The 17,951-nt window shown below is 42.4% G+C and overlaps 1 protein-coding gene across 1 annotated transcript; it reads right to left on the bottom strand.

Annotated features, from left to right (window-relative positions):
* Window positions 1-22: 22 nt before the first annotated feature.
* tac4 (tachykinin precursor 4) lies at window positions 23-2,347 on the bottom strand. Its single transcript, XM_063188328.1, has 5 exons — window positions 1,324-2,347; window positions 974-1,070; window positions 848-877; window positions 678-731; window positions 23-543 (listed from the first exon to the last, which is right to left on the bottom strand). The coding sequence occupies exons 1-5, from the start codon at window positions 1,441-1,443 to the stop codon at window positions 503-505; spliced, it is 342 nt and encodes a 113-aa protein (XP_063044398.1). The 5' UTR covers window positions 1,444-2,347; the 3' UTR covers window positions 23-502.
* Window positions 2,348-17,951: the final 15,604 nt, after the last annotated feature.

Genomic DNA, 17,951 nt, shown 5'->3' with positions numbered 1-17,951 from the left:
TTTCCAAAACATGTTGATAATATTCAATGAGAATAATGCAATACACAAGGTTTTGGAGAACAAAAAATATTTTTTAATCATTATAGTCCAACAATATTGAATCTGTTGATAAAGCCAGTACATTTAATCAGTGATGTAGTATGTAAGTGAAACGAAAGTGCAAACAAGAAAGTAAACATGTTACCCAAGAAAGAAAGTAAATATGTCACCCAAATAAAGACAAACAGGTTATTGTTAGTATTGGAAATCAGACATCCTTCTCTGTTCATCAGTTCATACCTTATTATTTACAAATATAATCTGATCATTTAGATTTGCACGGATATGACAGTTGTGCAGACCTATACAGATTCACGTTCATTTATAAAATGCACCTTAGACCGTGGCTGTCTTTTTATGTAAGGATTAACATTGTATTGGAATAATGACCGGCTGCGTATTGGTCAGATTTTGTAGAGAGAATTGTCTAGCTTTAGGTGTTTCAAGTCCGTCCGTGGCATCTTTAGTAGTAGTTTGGTGGTTTCTCCCATTCCCTTTGTACCTCTGTATGGATGAAGACATACAAAACAGTATTAGAGTAGGTAAGACATGAGAGAACGGAGATGCAGTGGGTAAAGTAAACGTGTATAGCCTAAAAAGTAATTCTACTGCTCTCCACAAGCAGTAGGCTAGCCTACCTCCACTCGAAGACCTCCTGCCCATCAGACCGACAAACATCTCCCCTTTATTACCTGATTGGACATATTTGCAGTTAAATTTCGTTTTATAATGTTATTGAAAAAGTACACGATATAGTAGCCTAGTGTTCAACCATCTAATTACTGACTACTCAAACTGAACAACTTACGTTTTCGACCAAGACGCACAGGTTGGACATCTTAGTGCATGGAACAAAGGAAAGGGACATTATCAACGAGATGTTACAGACGATGACTCAATGAACATAATTATTAAGGATGTTACTTTTAATTACCAGAACTTCTGCCCATCAATCCATGGAACTGATGAGACTTCGACCTCTTCATGAGATCAGCAATACGCATGGCAACGCCACTGTCCGATGGATCCTCCTGGTGGTAAAATTAATTTCAACAATATTGTTACAGATATTTTAAGGGAATGCGTCCTACTCATGATAGTACAGAAAACTGTAAAAAAAAAAAATAAATAAATAAGAAACGTCTGTTTCCACAGTGAATAGAAGTTTCATCTGACACCTCATAGTACGTGTTGCATTTAAGCGCGCAACATGATTTACGCACGGATTACTGAAGAGGCGCAGCCCGAAGCGGGTTTCCAGGACGTACGATCAGTGCGTATTACCTGCCAGCTTTCCAGTGACCAAATATCCCGGTCATCCTCCAAAGACCCAAATGAGCCTTCCACCTGAACGTATAAGATGACTGCCAAGACAGCAAGTTTAGCCATTTCTATGTTCAGCATGTCTATTCTCTATAAAAAACAAAACAACTGAACGCGCACGAAACTGCACTGATATTGTCAAACGGCTGTCTGAACTTCAGTGCCAAGATCCACACTGACTAGATGCTGCGATGTGCAGGCATTTTTATACGGACTAGAGCTGCGCCGTCAGACCTCCCTTTGAATCATTAATTGGTCTTCACTCAGTCGCTGATAAAAAAGGCAAGAGGATTGAAGACACTTTTGCCTTAAGGTTGGAAAACAAACTCAGGTCATGACCAATTCTTGAAACGTTGTTGACCACTCACACGCGCTAAATACTCTTTTAATCTTACCAGATAGACTGGAGCATTTCACAAGCCTACCAACAGGTGGTTAACTCCCAGTCGTTAATGTGACAACAACACCCTAATAAAATGAAAATTTATTTCTATAATTTTTTTTATTCAAGTCATGACTGATTACTCTAGGACACCTTGCCATTTCAAAGAAAGGTCACCTCTTTTTTTGTAAGTCATCATCCTATAGTACATTTTGCCAATGAGACAGGCAAAAAAAGACACTTGGTGGTGATGATGGTGGCTGATGTCAGAAAACATAAAATGTCTAACAGCAGTGCTAGCAATATGCTTCTATTTGGTCCAATGTCTTTGCTGCAATGCACAGAAGGCCTTTGTGTCCAGATATTGATCGCCTGAATTCTCTCGGACAGATTGGATTGCCCCTCTGGTTACCTCAAACCATGGGAGTCGGAACTTCATTTCCAGTCAAGCAAGTGGTCACCAGCAGGTATTCACTTCTGAAAAACCAATGGCCTATGTGCATCATCTTCCAAAGGTGAACTTCCTCGCTCCATCATCACCATATCGACATTTCAATACTACAGCAGTACTCATAATCACGGCTGGACTGGCCATCTGGCATAGCAGGCATTCCGCACCCTCATGGGCCTCTATTTTCAAAAAAAAAATTGTTTAAGCCCACGAGGGTGCAGGGCCCACCGGTGAGTCAGTTCTGTGCCGCTAATTATGAGGGGCCCCTTTAAGCCAAAAGTGCTCTGGCCCTATTTCTCCCCCAGTCCAGCCCTGCTCATAATGCTAGCAAATGATTTAGTCCTACTTTGGTATTCTCCCTCTCTCTTGCCCTCTATGCCTCAGTATGTCTCCATGTACCAAAAATATGAGCTAACCTGCCTTGATTCACATGTGAATATAACTGCCATCCCATTTCTAAACTCAAGGTCCATAAAGACAGATGACAGACTATGGTAATGGATGAACTTGACTGGCCTGCACAGAGTCCTGATCTGAACCCAATAGAACACCTTTGGGATGAATTAGAGCGGAGGCTAAGAGCCAGGCCTTTACGACTAACGTCAGTGTATGACTTCACCAGGGCTGGTTCTAGTCAATTTGGTGCCCTGGGCGAGCACCCCTCCTTGCTTTTGGTGGAATTAGAAATTGGCATGTGTAAACATGGTGTCATACATCTGATCGAGCACAGTTGATCTACTACCTATTAATTAATAATAATTGTCAATATACATACAACTTAATGCTTTATTTCGCTTAATGTTTTAATTCTGTGGGACTTGGCGCCCCCAAGACATTTGGCGCCCTAGGCCACACCAGTGCACTTTTGGAAGAATGGTCAAAAATGCCTGTATGAATACACTCCTCAGCATTGTGGACAGCCTTTCCAGATGAGTTGAAGCTGTAATAGTTGCAAAAGATGGACCGATATCATATTGAACCCTATTGGTAGGAATGGCATGGCAGTTAAGTTCTTTTTTTAAATATTTTTTTTGGTCTTTTTAGACTTTATTATGGACAGGACAGTATGAGAGGTAGACAGGAAGCGAATGGGGAGAGAGACGGGAAGGGGTCGGCAAAGGACCCGGGCCGGGAATCAAACCCGGGTCAGCCGCACGGTAGGCGGGTGCCCTACTGGATGGCCACAGCAGGGCCGGGATGCCAGTTAAGTTAATGCAGATGAAGCAGGTTAGCCCTTTTCCAAAAGTCACTCAGACAGGTGCAACAAATCCTAAATGCAGCTAGAATTCTAACCAAAACAAGGAAAGAAATCACACCACTCCAGTGTTACATCCTTGCACTTGCTCACAGTGAGGTTGAGTGAGAATTGAGTTTAGAACTCTTCTCGTTGTCTACAAGCCGCTAAATGGCCCAGGTATTAAATTATGGCAGATAAGCTATATAGTGGGGTCATAATAAGCTCAGTCATTTCAAATTAATGTTAAAGTTTGGTTTTCACTTCCAAGTTGAAGTTTAGGGTCTATAGAACAATTTGAGTTCGAGTGTCAAACACACAGATAACAAAATGGCCTGCGGGGGACGCTCTAAAATATATAAACTGCTATAACTTTTGATTAGTTAAACCAAATTTAACATATGATGTATGTATGGATTCAGCATGAAGAGGAGAAACCGGTGGGCTAAATAGTTGGTTACCAGATTAAAGACACACTATGTAATAAACACACTTTTAGCCAATGGACAGCTAAATCCGGGCTTTTTTAAGATAAAGGGTGGAAATGCCCTCCAAGTTGCAATGAAACATATTTTATTGTTACAATTTATTGTAAATAAAGCCTGGGTTATCACTTAACTTGATTTTTTCAGAATATCCCAAAAGCACACAGATACTTAGGATACATATACACAAATATAGCTGCATAAAGCCTATGTGATATTTAGGACCCAACTTGCAACTTTGAGTTTATGAATTTAGGATCATGAGTACCAGCTTTTTTCAATCAAGCTATCATTTTATTCACAACTTAACCACTTTATATCTGGAAGAAAGTAAATCAATAATAATAATAATAACAATAATAATAATAGTAATACTGGTGATGATGATGATGACAAATACTATGGGGAACATCATTTTTTCTTGCATTCAAAAAGTAAACAGAAGACCATAGGGCTAACATTTATTCCAATACTCCACTCTACAATAACTATGACAGAGAACACATGCAAAAACAGTCAGTGGTCAGTCTTAGAAATTGTATGTGCACTTGCACAGACGTGTGCACTTTAACTCTGCCTTCATGCACTTGCACCGAGATCTGGCAGGTCTATTTGTACAAGTACTAGTACAGCTGCACTTCACCTCTAGTTGGAAAACATCTTTGGCAACTGCATTGCTTTGGTAGTGTAGTCCAAATCTGGGAACTGTTCATTTGTTACCAGATTGGCAGGCATTTCTGGCAAATGCAGATAATAAGAACGGTTTTCATTCCTGTCAACTACGTAACAAATGGACAGTTCCCAGAGCAGAATATTGTGTCTACCATGTATGAAATAGTCCTATAGTATTATTTAGCATGCTTGCCAAAGGCCTCTGCTTGCCCCCAGCAAGCATACTAATTGTTCTCCAACAGTTTATTTAGTATGCTTGCGGGAAAGCATATTAATTGTTCATCAACAGTTTATTATTATTATACATTTTTCCATTCCGGCATATGGGAATCGCCATTCGTACGGCGGCTTTGAATCGTTGCAGCGTTCGAGATAGAGACAAGTTTCGAGTGCCAAAACGAACGGCTCGAAAAGGTCTCAGGGTGGAGTATTTTTCGCTGGCCTACCCCCTTTCATTCGTTCACCAGACTTGTTTTTCCTCAGTTTTCTCTCTGTTTTCCCCCTCATTGAAATGAATGGTACAATGGTCAAGATGATAATGTCACAAACTGTGGCAGTTAGAGTGAGAGGTGACCTGTCCTGGGGTTTTTGTATCAACTAGGTAAAGGCATTGTCAGAGAGGTATTGGCTCTGAATACAAACTGTGTGGAGATCATAAGCCAACTCTTAAAAATGTTTCAAAGAGAGCAGTTTTAAAATCCCTATGATGTGACCCCATTCACTTACAAAAAAATGTGTGAACAGCTCAGCGCATAGGCCTGAATATGTCCATTTTTTGACTGAACCATTTGGCCAAGAAAAGTGATCTCAGCTTTGACATGAAGAGCAGGTTTGTGCCATTTGTGTGTCAATATCATCTGACAACTTGCAAAACTTTTGGAGATATGACAGCGTAAAAATAAGGCTGCACATATTACTCAGCTATTGACTGCCAAACTGTCACCTTTAGAATCTTCAGTCATACACACACACACACACACACACATGTAGCTTTGTAGAACTTTAGACCTCTGCTGTCAGTAAGTGGCAGTGGCCTACTGGGTAGGGTGTTGGTCTGTCAGAGGGTTGCAGGTTCGAATCCCACCCTTACCTCTCCCTACCCACCCATTGCTGAAAGGCACCTGAAGCATCTCCATACATGCACGCACATGCACACGCACACACACACATCTCTCTCTCTCTCTCTCTGTCGCACACACACACACACACACACACACACACACACACACACACACACACACACACACACACACACACACACACACACACACACACACACACACACAGACACAGACACACACACCCTCATGTTTCTGTGTGTGTATACAACAGCTCTGTGTGTGTGTGTGTGTGCATAATCCGCAAGCATACCAATAGCATTGTCTCTCCGGAAATGCAGTCTTATTATTATTATTATTATTATTATTATTATTATTATTATTATTATTATTATTATTGTTATTATTGATTTATTTTCTTCCAGATATATTTTTTTTTTGTGATTTTATGTGTGAATAGAATATGGCTTCATCGGAAAAAATGTGATACTCGTGATCCTAAATTCATAAACTCAAAGTTGCAAGTTGGGTCCTAAATATCACATAGGCTTTATGCAGCCATATTTGCATATAGGTATCCTAGGTATCTTTGTGCTTCAGGGATATTCTGAACAAATCAAGTTGAATGATATACCAGGTTTAATTTACAATAACTTGTAACAATAAATGATGTTTCATTGCAACTTGGAGGGCATTTCCACCCTTTATCTTAAAAAACCCTGAATTTTGCTGTCCATGGGCTAAAAGTGTGTTTATTACATAGTGTGTCTTTAATCTGGTAACCAAATACTTAGCTCACCAGCTCCTCCTCTTAATGCTGAATCCATGCATACCTCATATGTTAAATTTGGTTAAACTAATAAAAAGTTATAGCAGTTTATATATTTTAGAGCGCCCCCCGCAGGCCATTTTGTTATCTGTGTGTTTGACACTCGAACCCAAATTGTTCTATAGACCCTAAACTTCAACTTGGGAGTGAAAACCAAACTTTAACACAAATTTGAAATGACTGAGAAAAAATGCACATGCCTACGACCCCACTAATAACAATATCCAGGGCCGCTGACAGCTTTGGCAGGGCCCAGGACAAAGACACCTTAAAGGGCCAATGTAATGAGAACCCAATTCTGGACCACCTCTGTCCCTGGGCCCGGGACAACTGTCCCCTTTGCACCCCCCACCCCCCACCCCCTTGTCGGCTTCCCTGACAATATCATCCTAAAGACTCCTTAGGTCCTCCGTGTGCTTTACTGGTTCTGCCAGGGGTAACATCCAGACAGGTGAAATGAAATTGCATTTCATGTTCTTTCCAGTAAAGGTATCGCGTGTTTGGATTTCATGCTTGGTGGGTGGTGTGTATACTGAGAGCAAGCCAGCGGACCTCACACACCCTAATGCCATTGCAATAATATCATTTTACGGCATTTTGGAAAATAAATAAAAGTGCTATACTCAAATGAAGTGCAAGTGTTTCAGTCTCAGTCAGACCATTATCAGTGAAATTGCATTCATTACATTACATTACATTTGACAGACACTTTATAACTAAAGCGACTTTCAAAAGAGGACACAATCATAGCCAACATCACTAGCAGATACAAAGTGCACAGGAAATATACCTATATCATGTCAAGAGTCTGGCCTGGGGCTAGGGCAGGTCAAACATTAGTCGAGTAGATAGTCATGAGAGTCTTTACTTGCTTCTTGAAGGCTGCAAGAGATGTGCTTAGTTTTGCTGCCTCTGGGAGACAGTTCCACCATTCAGTCACTATGCTGCCAAATGCTGGAACCAGCTGTCTTTTGAAATTAGAACGACCCCAACAGTGGCATGCTTTAAAAGGAAATAAAAAACGAAACTGTTAACAATTAAGTCATTTTATATCACATCATGGTATCTTTATGATTAAGCAATTAAGTGGAAAATAAGTAGTGATGCAATTTACGGCCCTGAATTTTTGTTTTTTTCCATAAAACTACCTAATTATTTTCTATGTAATTGAAATCCACGTAAGTGCATGGTTATTTTATTACTAGGTTAACAGATATTACCATGAAATTACATTGAAATTGCCATGCAATTATCACCTTATTAGCGATCTTCAATGTAATTAGTGTAACTGCTATTGCTATTATGAAGGAATGACACGTTGGTCATTTCACAGCCTTGTTGCAGGGCTGTTTCACCCAACCTGCATGGTTCAGGCCCTCTCCCGGAATTTTCTCTGAAGACGTTCCAATCATCCACAGGTGCCTTGCTCCAGTGATTCAATCAGAGCGAGAGGGACCTGTGTTATTGCCTAAAGCAACTTGGCCCTAAAATGCCATGTGCATCATCAGCATCTGTACTCTGTGTGTCCCAAAAATGGAAGAAATGCACAATCTTACATGGACCAAACTTACACAGGAGTTGCCCATGCCCAGGGCCGGATTAATGCACAGGCTAGATATGGCTGCAGCCTAGAGGCCCCCACCTGCCAGGGGCCCCCTGATTGGCCGAAAGTGGAAAAATTGCAGAATTGTGATAGGATGCAGTATTGAAAAAATCATGTCTCATGTTGAGTGCATGACATGTTATCCTTAATTCCTAGCTTGTAAATTATGACACCCTATGCAATTTTGTCGAGAAATTTGCCTTCCAGGGGGGCCCACAGCAACCTGTAGCCTAGTGGCCTCAAGCCATCTTAATCCGGCCCTGCCCATGCCTTTGCTCCTCCTCAACTTATGAGTATATCTCTGGTGTATGTTCTGTTGTTTTACATTTCTTCTCTCTTTCCTTATCTGGTTCCTGTAAAGCAGAGGTTCCCAAACTTTGTCATGACAAGGCCCCTCATATACAGGTAGATTCCAGCCAGGCCCCCCTTACAAAGGGTGCTAATTAGCTTTTTCTGTGCACTCCTTTCAATTTCTTGAATTATTTATTTTGTTTTTCCTGTCAACATGCCGCAGCACCCCTAGCCCCCAAGGGGTTCCCAGCCCCCACTTTGAAAACCACTGCTGTAAAGAATGGAACTCTGGTCCTGCCGTGGCCAAACGGTAGGGCACTCGTCTACCAAGTGGCTGACCCGGGTTCGATTCCTAGCCCGGGTCCTTTGCCGGCCCTTTCCCATTTCTCTCTCCCCTCTCACTTCCTGTCACCATCTTCACAATACATGGGTTCTACATTTTGTTTATAACCTGACTGCGCAAACCTAGCTGTGCACAACTCAATCTCTGATTGTTGGAAACCGCTGTCGGCCAAATAATTAGCTCACGTGGTTGGCTGCCAGTGTCTTGCCCCTCCTCATAACATCGTGTTGATAAACACTGAGAACCCATGTATACTATCATACATAAAATCAAAAAGGCCAAAAAAATATCTTTTATTTTTAAAAAAAGGAATGGAACTCTTTCCACTGGGATGTCACGGCATTTTATTTAATGGGCCTGTTGAGGTCCAAGTAGATGAGCCGTAGCCTGGTTCCTACCAGACCTCTGTGTGTGTGTGTGTGTGTGTAGATCTGAAGCCCCCTGGTGGTGCTCAACACACACGGAGGTCTGGGAGCAAGTAGCAGGATTCCATTTCTCAAGTCCAGAGCATTTATTCCTTCAATATCAATGACAGCTTGCATTGAGGAGTGACAGGACATATTGTTGATGCTGTAGAGATCAACAGAAAACGATTTTGAAGGACTTTGTTGATAGTGAAGCAATAAATGCTCAGATTATTTTCTGACTCGAGAAATGGAATCCTGCTCCATGCTCCCAGACCTAGTAGTGGAGCTCACGAAGCTGTGCGGAACTACAGATCGGGCAAGAGCCAGGCAAGATGAGATGGAGATGGTTTTCAAAAATCACAAGATGGAAATGCGACTTTGGGAAAATGATGTACACATTCCCGAGTATAACATACAAGCAAACATTTTAGCAAACATTTAATCATGTGATCATTCATGACGTTTTATTTAATGGGCCTGTTGAAGTCCAAGTAGATGAGACGGGGATGGTTTTCAAAAATCATAAGATGCTTGGGTTGGAAAAGCGCCTTTGGGAGAAATTATGTACACATTCCCGAGTATAACATACAAACATTATAGCATACATTTAATCAGGTGATCATTCATGACTTGTTCTTTAAAAAAAAAAGAAATGAATACGGTTAATGGCTCATGCATGGGCCGAAGTAGGCCTATTCCTTTTTTTATTGTTCAAGAGATTTGTCAGTTTGTAGTTTTTACGGTTGCAATTTTTACGGTGTGTGGACCGTGTGGGTCTGAGTCATCTTGATTGATTTTCCCAGATGTGAGTGCAACCCCCCCCCCTCCCCCCTCCACACACACACACACACACACACACACACACACACACACACACACACACACACACACACACACACACACACACACACACACACACACACACACACACACACACACACACACACACATTGTCTGGATCATCACCTCAATCAATCCAAAGCCAGACCCGACCACCACCACCTCCACCACCACCACCACCACCACCCTACCTTCCTTCGCTAACCTCAATATCCCCTTGTTCTGCTGCGTTGTAAAGTATTGCATGTCCCTTCCCAACATTTACCTCAGATTCAGGGCCGCGTTAACCCTCGCCGTGGCCCGGTGCAGACGCAATCCGGGGCCCCTACACCACATTATAATGAGCCATAGCCTATTCAAAACGCACGAAACAACCCAGGCTACACGTTCTACTCCAACACAAAAAAAAGGGTGCGCTGAACCCCCTGCTGAGTTCAGCAGTCGCAACGCAAGCCATTGGAAGCCTAGCCAGCTGACAGGGAGGAGATTCTGTGCACTACCGTTTAGCAGAGTAAACGTCGGCTCAGCTAGAACTACCAAACAGAAGCACAACCAAAAGTCTCTTATTTTTGCTACTTTGCTGCCGACCAATTTGTCGAATCGAAACCGTTGTGGGAAACACGTGTTAATTAATATAACTTCCAATAGCCTTGGAAAGACTGGCTCTCTGTCAAAGGAAAGTAGTCTACTCAGCTGTCGCTTGACGCGAGGAAGGGGAATCCCCTTAGCAGCGAACCACAGCAAAGTGAAGCTGTCACGAAATCCCCTCAAAATGTACCATATAGGCTACCAATTAAGAAGTCAGCGGTTTTCAACTAGATGGTGCATTACAATGCAATAGTGTGCAATCATTACAGTAGATTACGGTGCAAACTCGTAGGCCAAATGTTTAGATGTGGATGTAGGCCTATCACGCAAGTTTTTTTTCCCTCCCAGATAAGAGCCACTTGCTAACTGAACAATCCGCGAGTGGTACCCAGGCATGTTTAAACTGAACACAAAGCCGAACGCAAAGATATACGCTGACAGAGCATCGACATTAGACCTACAGTGCTTTAGGGAAATGGCCATAACATTGCTTTAGGAAAATGCAACTAGCCTATATCATTTTAGTGTTTGCTAGATTGGCTTGCCCTTTGTTGTCAGACTGTCAGAACTTTCACTTTGAGTGCTGGTTGGTGCACTTGCTACGTAGCATTATTGTGAACACTTTTTTTAAAAACACCTCAGAAGTGTTCCTCGCCGCGCCATGCAAGACTTTTGTTTCGCGAATGCAGTTGGGTGCGTGGTTTATTTCCCCATGTTTTAACAATAGAATAAGATAAAGTTAGGTTGGTGTGCTGTGCTCTGTTTGCTTAGCTTAGGCCTACATGATTGCACAAGTCCATGATCGCTATGCAACAATTACAAAAAGCGATTATAACACTGACATTACAAAAATGGATAACGTTGCCAACCTTCTCTTCAATGCGTTAATCCATGCCGGGCTGAAGTTTATCCGTACAATCTGAAGCAAGTGCTGACGCCGAGTTTCTCACATCTTTTTTAGACAGTAGCCCATCATCAAACTATAAAATTATTGACCACCGTTTTCACTGGTGGCACACAACCAGAAGCATCTGACTGAAATGATAAGTTCCGATCTCCGATTCCTGCGTGCATGCAGAGGCGATTCTAGGCTCAGTAGGGGGGCCAAGCGATTAATTAAAAAGAAAGAACACTTATAACAAATCGCCACTACTGTTCCCCAGCTACTGTCTTGGGGGGCCCAAGCTGCCTGTCTAGACTGGTGACAAGATATGCATATGCGCCTCTGCTTGCCTACGGATGGCGAAATGCGTCAAAAGTACAATTGTCTCAAAATATCGTTTCATATTTTCCAATCTCACGACGTCCGGGGCCCCCTCTAGTGGCGGGGCCCGGTGCTGCAGCACCGGTTGCACCATAGGATAACGCGGCCCTGCTCAGATTGCAGCCATGCCTTTTGTACCCGATGGATTTGCATCATAAACATTTTTGTTGATGTTTATGGCATTGCTCAAGGCAATATGGGGACTGTTGAAAGTCTAGAGCCACGCAAAGGAGGATATTGGTGCATGGTGGTTTTTTTGTTCTTTTTGCTGTGGCTGTTCCTATGTCTTGGTGATTAACCGGTTCAATTACAAACCTTTGCGAATCATTTGAATGTCTGCCATGGTGCATTTTTAAGCAGAGACTCCCACTGTCCAAGGAGTCATTACAGCAAGTGATCTGGCTCTCTTGTGCTGTGCTGCTCAGAGGTTTTGGCTTATAACAGAGACCTGCCTCTATGGCTTTTTTATGGGGAATTTGGGGAGTAGGAGAGAGCGTGTTGTACCAGTTAGAAACCGTATGCATAGTTGAAGGCATTATAAGGCTGTTTTTGTTTTTGTTTTTTGCATATTGGTGTATGATTAACTCTAAATCAACGAAAGTGCGTTCTTCTCAACCATTGAAGGGGTCTTGAGTACTTTCCTGATTTCCGAATGAAAATGCTGAGATGAAACCTCTTATCCAAAGCGACTAACACTTATTTAGATACAGGGTATTCGAGTACCTGAATCAAAGTTGGGTGATGTGCTCAACTCTACTTCAGTCAAGATCAGCTCTACGCTATGGCTTAACATTTAACTGTGTTTAACACAGACATACTGTGATGCGTTGTGTTTATGCACTAATTTTTTGTAGACCATAAAATCAGTGACCACCTTGGTGGTCTGTTGTTGAAGTTGTGATCTGCACACACATGGTTCCTCTGGTCCGCCGGGTACTACTGTAGTTCAGACCTAATCTGTGGCGTCAGATGGCTGTCTTTTCCTCACCACCTGTTGGAGACGGTTGCCAGATACTTACCGCCCACCACGCTATCTAAAGGAGAAGGAAATAACAGATGAAGCTTTGAAAGAGGTGTCGTGGTGTGATAATAAGTGGCTGTGTGTGTCTCGCTAGATCGGGTGTCACTTTCCGCTGTGTGGCATGGCTTTTTGACGATGACCTGAGCCTACTCATGACTCTGCACCGAGGCCTAAATTTCACATAAAGTATGAGAGCTGTGTGTGTGCATAAGATAAGAGGGCAAACATTGAAGTCGAGGGTGTCTGCGTGGCTTTGTCGGAAGGTCTGTTACATGGGCATCCTTCTTCACGTCGAGGCATATTTACGCAGTTGTTCACAGCTCTGTATGTACAGTAGTAGCTCTGGTGGATTTTTAATATTTCCATCATATTTCATATACTGAGGGGACCTTTCCCTGGGCGATTGAGGATATCACAGAAAGCTGTTATCTTTGGCAAACACTAAATGTGCCGTGCTGCAAGGATATCATGTTGGAAGGATCACACACACACACACACGCAAAAATAAAAAATGGCAAACCAATGAACAGCCATGTGTTCTGTAGGCCTATATATCATGGAGCACATTTATCATGGCCACCAGTGCTCTAAATTAACTTTATTCATCACCGGCCAAACACACACTTGCTAATAGGTCAAAGTGGCTAGTAAGTTGGTCTTTTCTAACAGCTAAACCGAGATTTCACCAGCATTTGGCCGGTTGGCTGGTTTTTAATTTAGAGCCCTGATGGCCTCCTCAATTGTTGTCTTAACACCAGCTCCATCGCCATTTTGCCATAACATGGAGACCAGTGAAAAAAAAGATCAATTACAGCACTCACAACATAGGCTACTACTCAAAAAACCAAACCTCAATTAAAAGCTCCACAATGTAGTGGGAGCCTTCTGCATTATTTAAGGAATGATATTAAAATGTGAAGAAGAGATGTCAATATGCTCTCTACAGTAGGCTACAGTACTGTAGCTGTTATGAATATTTAAAGAGACTTTGCCAGTTTTATTTGTTTTCTGCCAGAGCTCAGGAGACTCTGCGCTGTGGAGAGTTACAGTTCCAGCCAGGTCTACTACGGGCAGTAGTCCAACAGGGACCGAGAGGCACCATTTGGCCAAGAGATCGATTGTGTTTACATTCTTATTTTATTTGGTTTCATTTATCACAACAAGACTGGAGTCGGTCGTCGGTGTGCAGAACAGCAATAACAGTCGTTGTCTCTTGTTTTAAAATTGCATAATTCACATTTAAAAGATGGTCTGATTCATTAATGTACAGTACATAAGGCCTTCAATAATATTGCTCAGCAGTCGGTGTTTAGGTTTGACCAGGGACCGTATAGAGTCAATGTGGTAGAACAGTTTCTCCTAAAATAGCATTGAGTGCAAAGACAGTTTTCTGAAGAAGTCACAGGGGCAATTAAAGTCAATTTGTGCCCACTCACTGATTAAATGTACCTAATAAATTGTTCTTATTCCTTAATTGTTTTGGTGAATTTCTGTTCCCTTTTAAAGTTAAAGTGACTTAATTGAATTTGTGATGAGTGAAGACACAGGCAGAACCCCCAGCTGCAACACTTTTATATGGTTCACTTCAGGCACCATAGGACATAGTAGCTGAACACGGTTTGAAAATCATAATTATTCATTAATGATAGCTAATTAATAGTTATTAAATCACACAAGACATTCATTTATCCAGTTATGGTATGTGCCACTTCACTCAACAGTTCCTTTGTTTATTTTTGTGGAATATTACAGGATTGAAATAGTATACTCCATCTTTCCCATAGTGTGTGTGTGTGTGTGTGTGTGTGTGTGTGTGTGTGTGTGTGTGTGTGTGTGTGTGTGTGTGTGTGTGTGTGTGTGTGTGTGTGTGTGTGTGTGAGAGAGAGAGAGAGAGAGAGAGAGAGAAAGAGAGAGAGAGACAGACAGACAGAGAGAGAGAGAGAGAGAGAGAGGGAGAGAGAGAGAGAGAGAGAGAGAGAGAGAGAGAGAGAGAGAGAGAGAGAGAGAGAGAGAGAGAGAGAGCATTATCCTCATGCATCATTCTAATAGTAAAGACGATATGGATGCTGAATTATTTATTTTTATTTATGGGGGGGGGGGGTGCTAGCCTTTATCATCTCTGTTCTACTCGCCGTGCGTCATCTCACTAGGAATATGTCGGTGTCACTGCACACCTTTTTGCCTGCTTCAGCCCGGGATGACTTGAGCCCCATGATCATGGTATGTCCCTGAACTATTACGGTTATTACAAATCAGGGAGGGAATGTTTGTTCATGCGTTGTGCAGTGGATTGTAGGCCATTGAAGAGAAAAAGGAAATTTTTGGGAAAGCGAGATGGGAAATGGTTGGGTGATGATGACCCAGGCCAGATTCAAACCTGGATCCACTGGAAACACAGTATAGTTCAGCATGTTTGTGGGCTGCACTGCAACACCCACCCACCAATATTAACTTTGATCAGGACTTCGCATGGACTCTGTCTGTCTCTGTTTCATGTCAAGATATCAAGGTGTATTTAGAAAGAGATACTACTCTGCCACACGAGCCCTGCAACCCAAACGTGGTGAAATTAATGTGTAGAGAGTAGTCGAGCATGATTACATGCAGATTGCTAAATTACATGATTACATGCAGAGGGCTACATAATGGAATTCATGAACACCAATCAGTATTGTTAGTATTATTGTAAGTCAGTTGACATTATCATCATTATCATGAGGTCTAATGACGTATCAAGGATTCAAGGATATTTATTTGTCATGTACATAGAGACACTTTCGTGTCACTTGTAATGAAATGCATGGCCGGTGCAAAACAAGTGTGCAGAAGAAGGGTGAAGAAGAAATAAAATAAAAATAAAAGGTGTGTGTGTGTGTGTGTGTGTGTGTGTGTGTGTGTGTGTGTGTGTGTGTGTGTGTGTGTGTGTGTGTGTGTGTGTGTGTGTGTGTGTGTCTGTGTGTGTGTGTGTGTGTGTGTCTGTGTGTGTGTGTGTGTGTGTCTGTGTGTGTGTGTGTCTCTCTCTCTCTGTGTGTGTGTGTGTGTGTGTGTGTGTGTGTGTGTGTGTGTGTGTGTGTGTGTGTGTGTGTGTGTGTGTGTGTGTGTGTGTGTGTGTGTGTGTGTGTGAAAGGCCTTCCAAAGACTTCAGCATCCACCCTGTCAGGGCCATCCAATTTAGGCTGAAAGAAAACATGGAAAGGACCTACTAGCTTGATTGGGTCCAATTGCATCTCTCTCCAGTGAACAGTGAGAGCTATTAATGCCATATGTGCCACAAGATTCCCTACCACGAAAAAAAAAAAAAAAGATTCCCAACCACAAGGGTGCCCAACCTTTTCCACCTTGGGGCGACAGGTTGGGAACAGGTTGGGAATCACTGCCCTACAACATTACTGTTTAAATCAAGCATAACAGTGAGGGAAGCTTGGTCCAACAAAAGATACAGTAGGAAAAATAGGGTTTAGATGTGCAAGTAAATGGCATCGCTTGCACAATGCAATCACTTCTATACACGGAAAACTGTAGGATCACCAACTGAAAATGAAGGGCAAGATCTAATCCTAGCTGTGTGTGTGTGTGTGTGTGTGTGTGTGTGTGTGTGTGTGTGTGTGTGTGTGTGTGTGTGTGTGTGTGTGTGTGTGTGTGTGTGTGTGTGTGTGTGTGTGTGTGTGTGTGTGTGTGTGTGTGTGTGTGTGTGTGTGTGTTCAATCAAAATAATTAGGAGGAATTCAGTAAGCAAACTTTCTCAGTCTCTCAGTTCTAGCTCTGTGACAGCACAGTCGCCTTGCAGATCTCTCCCAGTATCACAAGTAAAGGGAGTACCCACAGCCTAATGATTCAGTACATGGGCTTTAGATCAGAGGGTTGCAGGTTTGAATCCCCACCTCACTCCACGGCTGAAGTGCGTTTGAATAAAAAAAATATTTTACACATGATGCTTATCCCTACTTACCAGTCGTTACACCACAACTCACCGCTAAGCAATGTGAGACAGGGGCGTCAGCTGACCCAATACTACACAGAGGTACCGTAGGGCACCAAAAAATAATGTGAAGCGCTTTATACATAAAAAAGCATGACAAATAGTAAATAGCGAAAGCATACAAAGCACAATAATACTAAACTGTACAATCAGATTGTTCTGCAAAATAGCATGTGTGCTATTTTGTGTGCATGCTAAACTTGAGTAAAATTTCAAGGTAGCTTTTTTTTTGGGTGACACTCACCGGGGGACATAGCAAATCCATACCCAGACATGTGCCCCTGTAAAATTGGTCTAGCGACGCCCCTGATGTGAGAGTTGTGTAACTGGACAGCCTTGCATAACTCAGTGGCTTGATTGGGAGAAAAGCCTTGCCATCAACCGTCACCCATCAGCCACTCGCAGTCACACGCTGCTTGTGTGGGCTAAAGTCAGCAGGTGAAAGGAGGTGTCGCGCGCAGCCCATGACTCAGGCACTGACACCTGTGGTGTACCAGATCCTCTCCTGCCTGCAGAGCAGAGCAGAGCGGAGCGGAGAGAAGCGGAGCAGCAACTCTAAAGTGCCTGAAATAGCCATAATAAAACATGAAGTGTTAAATCAACGCTTACAGTGTCAATCTAATCTTCTATGTAGGCCTATTTGGTTGAATTAACACTTTTATTTTACTGTGCTACTACTAGGCCTACTACTACTACAGCGACTACTAATACTGCTAACCAACCGTGGGGGAGATGATCTTATGTCAGTAAAGAAAAAAACACGCACATCCATCTCAAAAATATTCTAGGCAAAGTCACATGCAAATTGAAAATAAAGTCCACACACCAGGCTCCCGTTTCTTTTCATTTAATGTGACGTTTCAGGCAGCATGCCCTTCATCAGACCTGATCTGATATAGGGCATGCTGCCCGAAACGTCATATTAAGTGAAGAGAAACGGGAGCCTGGTGCGCAGACTTTATTTTCAATTTTCAGGAGCTGATCTTATGTTCAGAGAGTTGAAGGGTTCTCTCCACCCTTACTATCAGTACCTTCATTCATGGCTTCAGTGCCCTTGTGCAAGGCACCTGCAGGGACTGTAACCAATTCCCTGTAATGTGAGGAATTTGGAAAAACTGTCCCTCTGTGATTTGAAATGGAGT

This window comes from Engraulis encrasicolus, chromosome 2 (genome assembly GCF_034702125.1).
Source record: "Engraulis encrasicolus isolate BLACKSEA-1 chromosome 2, IST_EnEncr_1.0, whole genome shotgun sequence".
NCBI lineage: Eukaryota > Metazoa > Chordata > Actinopteri > Clupeiformes > Engraulidae > Engraulis > Engraulis encrasicolus.
The sequence above is the reverse complement of the archived record's forward strand: the minus strand, read 5'-3'. Positions and strand labels throughout refer to the sequence as shown.

What these genes read in the sequence shown, in the direction of transcription:
- tac4 (XM_063188328.1), bottom strand. Translation starts at nt 1,443, where the DNA reads ATGCTGAACATAGAAATGGCTAAACTTGCTGTCTTGGCAGTCATCTTA. An exon ending in GGTCACTGGAAAGCTGGCAG is followed by an intron (nt 1,071 to 1,323) that starts GTAATACGCACT and finishes TTTTACCACCAG; the next exon opens with GAGGATCCATCGGACAGTGG. An exon ending in ATTGATGGGCAGAAGTTCTG is followed by an intron (nt 878 to 973) that starts GTAATTAAAAGT and finishes CCATGCACTAAG; the next exon opens with ATGTCCAACCTGTGCGTCTT.